The 8,076-nt window shown below is 41.6% G+C and overlaps 1 protein-coding gene across 1 annotated transcript; it reads left to right on the top strand.

Moving 5' to 3' along the window:
• The first annotated feature begins 1,646 nt into the window (after nucleotides 1-1,646).
• On the top strand, nucleotides 1,647-4,292 carry LOC141116628 (olfactory receptor-like protein OLF1). The gene is made up of 2 exons (XM_073609020.1): nucleotides 1,647-1,660; nucleotides 3,326-4,292. Exons 1-2 carry the CDS (start codon nucleotides 1,647-1,649, stop codon nucleotides 4,290-4,292), a joined length of 981 nt encoding a protein of 326 aa, XP_073465121.1.
• Nucleotides 4,293-8,076: the final 3,784 nt, after the last annotated feature.

Consider the following 8,076-nt stretch of genomic DNA (forward strand, 5'->3'; position numbering starts at 1 on the left):
AGTGAAGTAAAAGAGAAACATTGGAATACTAATCAGTGCCAGTGTGCAAAGGTGTGTTTGCTTTGGAAGAACTGAAGTTCTGTGCAGGCAACTGGATGTGCCCAACATTGCTGCAATGTTTCAGATTGGTAGCAGGTATCTCATGTTATAATCTGATTGTGCAGTCTTCTTTTGGTTTACCAGCAACTACATTGTACAAGGACTGACCTGCCTGGATATAAATTGAATGGATTGTTTTGGTATATAGTTGTTGGTAAATTTTAAAGAAGATTATACCAGGATTCTACAATCATATTGTAAAATGTGGAGCATGCTTTAAAGATTTCTAAAAAAAAAAGTAAAAAATAATAATGATGATGACTAGACTGTAATAACAGTTAAAACCAAAAAAGGACAGACAAAACATAAGTTAACTTGATATGCAACATTCTTCTAAGAAAATAAATCAGACAAATATTCACAAAGGACCAGAGGCCTTTCTACTGGGAGATACTAAAACTAAATAAAACTGTATTCAACCTCAGTGGGACCAAAATGTGCTTCTTACATCATATATAAGAAGACAACTTCAATACACGTAATTTAAAGAAAAGCACTTGGTCTTCACCCATTGAGCATAACAACATTTACTAAGTGCTGAAGAATGTTCTGAAAGTCAATGAATAAAATTTGAAAAAGAAGCAATATATTCAAACATTTTTTACCTTTTTATTTGGAAATTAAGTCAAACTGATATGACATTGTCTTTTCCTTTGGTCTATAAAAGCACTACTACCCAGAAAGGTAAGGCACAGAACTATAGGATCCAAATATATGCATTATATAGCAACATAAATTGTGTTTTATATAACATTATTTACCCACCTGCCATTGAAAGTCACACATCCCCTTCTGCAATAGAAGGATAGTCTTAAAGGGGTTCTAAAGGCAAAAGTTTTTGTTATCTTATTGCATTCAGTGCATGCTTCTGTACACTGGCCGAATGTCAGACTTAATCCAGCGGATACCAGCCGATATTCAGCCTTTGCTAACATTAAAGTGTATCTAAAACCATTTTTTGGATAGAGTAGGGAAGGATCAGAACCTTTTTCAGAATGTTATTGCTGTTCGCCTCCTAGCTTGAGATATTCATATGGTGGCGCACCCATTCTGCCAGCTGTAACAGCCTTCATTTTTCTGGGAACGCTATCCACAAGACTGGAGTGTGTCTGGGGGAATTTCTACCCGTTTAGCTAAAATATCATTAGTGAGGTTAGGTACTGATGTTGGCAAAGAAGACCTGACTGGCAATTTCCATTCCAATGGATCCCAAAGTTGTTCATTAGGATTGAAGTCATGACTCTGTATAGGCCTTTCAATTACTTGTGCCTGTATTCATTCATTTGAAAGGTCTGTTTTGGTGGAAACTGCACCAAACTTGCCAAAAGTGTGATTTTATTTTTTTAAAGCGTAATTCTGCGGAAAGTACAGTATAACTCCTCCATTGCCTCCATTTGAGACTGCTCCCACACTGCAAGGATTAAATGCTTGTTTACATCCAGGGGACTGAAAAAAGTAGTTTTAATTACCTGATCTTCTCTTCCCGCAGGTTCCTTTGTTTTGCACCGTTTTCTGCAGCCTCCTCTCCCCTATCCTCCGGCAGTTGGATGCTCCATACATCGTCAAGACTGATGAAGAGACCATTGGATGCATTGGACGTGACACAGAGGAACAGTCCACCCCTGGAGCATAGGGGAGCGTCGTCTGCTGGGTGAACAGAGGATTGGGTAAGTAATACTGATTTTCCTGTCCCCTAGACCTAAACAAACAATAACCCTTGCAACCCCACTGTAAGGGATACAATTTTACTTTTGTTTGGCTTTAAATTACAACACTAAATCGAGGAGATGTGAATGTAGCCTCAAGTTTTATTATTTTTACTATTTTCTGAAAAACTGATAAAATAGATAAGTGCAGTGCTATAAACATTGTCTACATTTATTAAGGCCAGCCATCGATGGTTTGAATCTCGGCTGGTTCACCAGGAGCCGGCCGATATTTGAACCAAGTGTGGACAGGCTGAAAGTACCAAGTTGATTGATCAATCAACTTGGGTACATCCAGCCTGCCGGAATAGCTTGCGATTATCGCTAGCGACTGCTATAGCTGCTAGCAATAATCACTGTTTTCTCCTGGCAGGGACGGCTTCCCCTGCCCCCAGCTGGGAGCACACAATTGCTGAAGGGGTTCCCCTGTTGTCAGAACTGTCTGTGTTGATTGGGGAGTCATGCTAATTTTTTTCCATGGTTGCAGGAAAGAAATGCGCACCATCTATAGCCTGCCTAATAGTCTTTTTAATGTATTCTACACATTTTGCATTTTGAAAATCTAAATAGCAATAACTAAACCCGAACTCCAGGTTGAGCAAAAAGCTTCTATTTGGGATTGCAATCTTTAAAATGGTTGTTCGGGTCAGTATATGAAGACACTAACTCTCACCACAGACCCAGCCTGAACAATCACATGCAGTTTTAGTGCAATAACTCTTACCATGCCAATGTATACATACACTGTATGGCAAAAAAACCTGTTACTCCCCGCACAAAGTCAACTCTATAAAGACTTAATTTAACCAGTTTGGTGTGAAAGAACTCATGTAGCCTACACAAAGTCCTGACCGCAACCATCATTTAGGTTGAATTGGAAAGCCAATTGAGAGACAGGCCTTCTTGTTTAACATCAGTAACTGACCTCACAAATGGTCTTTTGCATGAGTTGGCACAAATTCCCACAGACAAACTCTTGTTTTGTCTGTTACAGATAAAGGGACCAACTCCCTATTATTACCCAAGATGTAAGATGTCCAACAAGATCATATAGGTGTAATGGTCACTAACTTTCAGCCATATAGAAACTCTTAGGGACGATAGTATTAATATCTTCTCTCAATGTCTTCCTTTTGCAGAAGTTTTAACTCTTCTCAAGTCTATCCAAAGCTAAAAAAAGTTTTTGCTTAACAGCCACGGGATAAGAATAATGCCAGGATAGAAATTATAGCCACTCAGCAGACATCCTGTGTTCCCTGAACCAGTTGGATCTTTTTTGTTGTTGTTTTGGATAGAGTAGAGAAGATTTTAAATTTCTCTTGGGCTTTTATTAATGCCTGTGGACCCGTTAGAGAGAATTTCCCTCACTTCCTGTTCCTGTGTCGGTTGTACAAAATATACAGGTTGTGGTTGTCACTGAACAGGAGGGCATGTACTGTAATAAAAACACTGTCCAAAGTTCTAATACTTCCTCACACTAATAAAATGTTTTTTTGTTTGTGTCACTTGCAATTTTTCAGACATGACCTGAATGTTATGAAAGTAATGAACCAAACATCTCCAGGAAGGTTCATCCTCCTCGGCCTATCTAATGTCCCCTTTCTCCAGTCTATCTTCTTCCTCCTGTTTCTAATGATGTACATAATGACATTGTCAGGAAACCTTTTGCTGATCATTGTGGTAAGGATCAACCCAAAACTACAAACCCCCATGTATTTTTTCTTGACTAACCTCTCCATTCTTGACATCGGCTTCTCCTCCAACATTGTTCCAAAAATTCTCATGAACACTTTGCTCATGGATAGAAGTATCTCCATGCTGGAATGTGCTGTACAGATGTACTTCCATTTGGCTTTAGGTTCAACGGAGTGTATCATTCTAGCTGTCATGGCTTATGACAGGTTTGCTGCCATCTGTAGACCATTAAACTACAACACCATTATGAGCAAGAAGATTTGTGCCAGTTTAGCTGTAGGGTCATGGTGTATGTCCTTCATGAACTCTGCCATCCATGTCACCTTCACATTCCATCTCGCGTATTGCAAGAGTCCTTACATCCACCACTTCTTCTGTGAGATACCGCTTTTCCTTCGAAAGTCATGTCAAGACACTAGGCTCAACGAGATAGGCATGTATGTTGGGGCAAGCATCATTGTTATGTGCTCTTTCATTTTGACTCTAACCTCATATGTCCACATCATCTACACCATCTTGAAGATCCGTTCCTCACATGGAAGACAAAAAGCTTTCTCAACATGTGCTTCTCACTTGACCGTGGTGATTCTCTACTATGGGACCATCATGTTTGTGTACCTGCGACCCCTCTCTACTTACTCTCCTGAAACAGACAAAACTGTGTCTATTATTTATACCACTGTGACGCCAATGCTGAACCCCATTGTCTATAGCATTAGGAATGAGAAAGTCAAAAACACCATTAAAAGAAAAAAAAACCACGAGACAACACGCTCTAATGGAAAACACTAGTTTGTGAAAACAAATGGTTTAATTTTCCTTAGCTTTACTGACTGCGGGTGGCACAGGCAGGCTGGCCAAAGTACCTGTATGTGGCTGGCTTGCTTCTGGGTTTGGGGCACACATGCGCGCCAACACCTGCCGACCCGTGCTGTGATTGGACACAGCACGAGTTTGGCAGCTGATTTCAGCCGATGATTTGGGCTAAAATCAGCTTGATTGGCTGTGGCCAATCACAAACAGAGTTCTGTGCTTACAAAAACAGGGAAAAAAAGTAGCCATATAGTACAGTAAAAGCAGCACACTTTAAACATTATTAGGTACACAGTTAACCCTTTTATTACCACTAGATGTTAACCCCTTCCTAGCCATTGTCATTAGTACAGTTATGCCTCGTTTCCACCAAGCGGATCGGTTCGGTTCGGTACGGTACGCTATTTTGGGTGTTTCCATTATGAAAGTGGCTCATACAACCGAACCGAACCGTTCCATTCAGGGTCCTGCTTCAGATGTGGGGCCATAGAAAATGGAACGGTTCGGTTAGGGCGGAGCTACGATACTTTACACTGATTGGTGGACGTGTGACGCCATGACGGCATTTTTTCTAAACCCACATATGGCCCGTCGGTCCGACTTGCAGTGGAAACGCTCGCCTGAATAGGCCGGACCATTCTAGGCCGTCCAAACCGATCCGACCTGAACCGATCCGCTCAGTGGAAACGAGGAATTAGTGACCCTCCCAGCCAGTGTCTGCTAGCGCCAGATTTCCCTCCACCCTATCACAGTCACACTTTAAGTAACTGATCACCACCATTACAGTAAAGCATCCAGTGGTGGCTGGGGCTCAAAATTTTTGGGGGGCGCAAAGAAACTGAAAAACCCCATCAATTGCAGCCTCACTGTGCCATCAATCGCAGCCACTGTGCCCATCAATTGCTGCCACTGTGCCATCAAACGCAGCCACTGTGCCATCAAATGCAGCCACTGTGCCCATCAAACACAGCCACTGTGCCCATCAATTGCCGCCACTGTGCCGTCAAACGCAGCCACTGTGCCATCAAACGCAGCCACTGTGCCCATCAATTGCCGCCACTGTGCCATCAAACGCAGCCACTGTGCCCATTAATTGCCGCCACTGAACCCATCAATTTCTGCCACTCTGCCCATCAATTGCTCCCACTGTGCCCCATCAAATACAGCAACTGTGCCATATCAAATGCTGCCAGTGTGCCCCCCACCGGCCCACCCTCTGCACTTACCTGTCTCGATGGGACAGCTCCTCGATGTCTTCTCCTGTCCTCTCCACACGTCCTCTGCTATGATTGGACGCACTGCCACTGACAGCATCCATAGCTACGTAAGTTTGTAGATGCTATACCTTTCACACAAACCAAATAATATACACTTGTTGGGATTTTGTTTACCAAAGACATGTAGCAGAATACATTTTGGCCTAAATTTATGAATTTATTGAAATTTATGAATTTGTATTGGATATATTTTATAACAGAAATTATAAAATATTGTTTTTTTTTTTTAATTCGGTCTTGTTTTCTTTATATCGCAAAAAATACAGAAACCCATTGTGTGAAAAAATGATAAAAAATTCATTTGGGTACAGTGTTGCATAGAGTGCTGAATAGCAAAAAATGCCCTGGTCACGAAGGAGGTCAAGTGGTTAAGGGATACATAAATACATATATATATATAAAGAGAGAGGGGGGATGTAGAATATCTATATCAAGAAATACACGCAATATACAATATGTGTATGTTTAAAGGAAAACTCTTTTGGGCTAAGTGCACAGATTGCCATTGCAGCCACCTTCTAAAAAATGCTAGTTACTTGGCTGTCATGAGGATTTTTTGATTTCCTTAAATTCTGGGTTTATTGAACTAATATGAAATGAATGAAGCCAGAACCCAGGTATGCATACTAGTGGCGGATTTGTGATTTGGTTAAAAATATTAAAGCCACAGGATTTTCCTAAAGTCACGTCCAAAAAATTCAGAAGTACCTGTAAAGTCTTGTATATTATACACTGTATAAAGCCAATGAAAGAGTTGATGACCCTTGGTCACTAGATGTTAACCACTTGCTTACCGGGCACTTTCACCCCCTTCCTGCCCAGACCAATTTTCAGCTTTCAGCGCTCTCACACTTTGAATGACAATTGCTCGGTCATGCAACACTGTACCCAACTGAAATTTTTATAATTTTCTTCCCACAAATAGAGCTTTCATTTGCTGGTATTTAATCACTGCTGGGTTTTTTATTTTTGGTTAAAAAAATGAAAAAAGACCGAAAAATTTGAAAAAAAAAACAAAACAGTTTTATATTTTGTTATAACATTTTGCAAACAGGTAATTTTTCTCCTTCATTGATGTGCGCTGAAGAGGCTGCACTGATGGGCACTGATAGGCTGCACTGATGGGCACTGATAAGGCAGCACTGATTGACACTGATAGGTGGCACTGGTGGGCACTGATGAGGTGGCACTGGTGGGCACTGATAGGTGGCACTGGTGAGCACTGGGAGGTGGCACTGATAGGTGGCACTGATGGGTACTGATGAATGGCAGTGATGGGCACTGATGGGCACTGGTAGGTGGCACTGATAGGCAGCACTGCTAGGTGGCACTGATGGGCAGTGATTAGCACCACTGGTGGGCATTGATAGGTGGTACTGGTGGGCTTTGATTGGTGGCACTGATATGCACTGGTGGGCACTGGCAGGCGGAACTCGTGGGCACAGATGAGGTGGCTGTGGTTCTTCTTCTTCGGACCGATGTCCCTTTCACAGCCGGTAATCGGCTTTTTTTTCTCCTCACGCTGTCAGCGTGAGGAGAAAAAAAAAGATTACTGATTTTTTGTTTACATCACGTGATCAGCTGTCATTGGCTGACAGCTGACTACGTGGTAAGGGGCCGGGATCGGCTATTGCGTGGACGCGAGGAGGTTAATATAATTCTTTTGCCATATGCTGCTCTGCTGTACATTCTCCTGAGTGCTTACCATTCAAAAGGCCAATCTGAATCTGTAAAATTGCACTATAAAAAAATGAATCTGTAAAAAGGCCAATCTGAATCTTCATAAATTTTATGTTTTATCCACCTTTAAATACAAAACTCACACCACAAGCAAAACTGTGATCCATGATTTCATGAATCGGCAAAGTGAGTTATTTTGGTGTTTTAAAGCCCAACTTTTTTTGGCTGAACTAAATGCAATTGAGTCTTTTTTCAACCTGACTAACTATGTAACTCCAACAATTAGAAAAAAGCAGTGTAAGGGGCACAATGCAAAGGGTGGATTTTTGTCTAGTCACTACAGTTTGGCCTTAAAGGTTTCTTGTGGGCAGGCTGATTAAGACTCCCTTTTTGTCCTCCCTAATGTCCTGCTCCCTTTCTATACTTTGACATGTGCTTAGAAAAGGATTAAGGAATAAAGGTACTGTGAAGATGGAACTCCATACATTGATCTTTTTTTTTTTTGGTCAACCCAGAAAAAGAAAAATTATCCCATTACCCCATCCACAAATTCGAGGTGGGTGGAGGAATCCTTCCCCTGTGGTATTGTATTCTGATGTCGGGGAACCTTCCACACCGTCAGAATACAATGTTAAGTGTTGCTGGCTATAGCTGGTGGCACTGATTGTCGGGAAAAGCCTGACAAGCTGGTTGTAGACAAGGCTATTGATAGATCAACTTGTGTACAACCAGTCTGCCCATACATGGATTGAAATTCAGCCAGTCCTTGCTGAACCAGCCACATTTCGATCCATGTATGGCTGGCT

The sequence above is a fragment of the Aquarana catesbeiana genome, linkage group LG13, assembly GCF_042186555.1.
Source record: "Aquarana catesbeiana isolate 2022-GZ linkage group LG13, ASM4218655v1, whole genome shotgun sequence".
Taxonomy (NCBI): domain Eukaryota; kingdom Metazoa; phylum Chordata; class Amphibia; order Anura; family Ranidae; genus Aquarana; species Aquarana catesbeiana.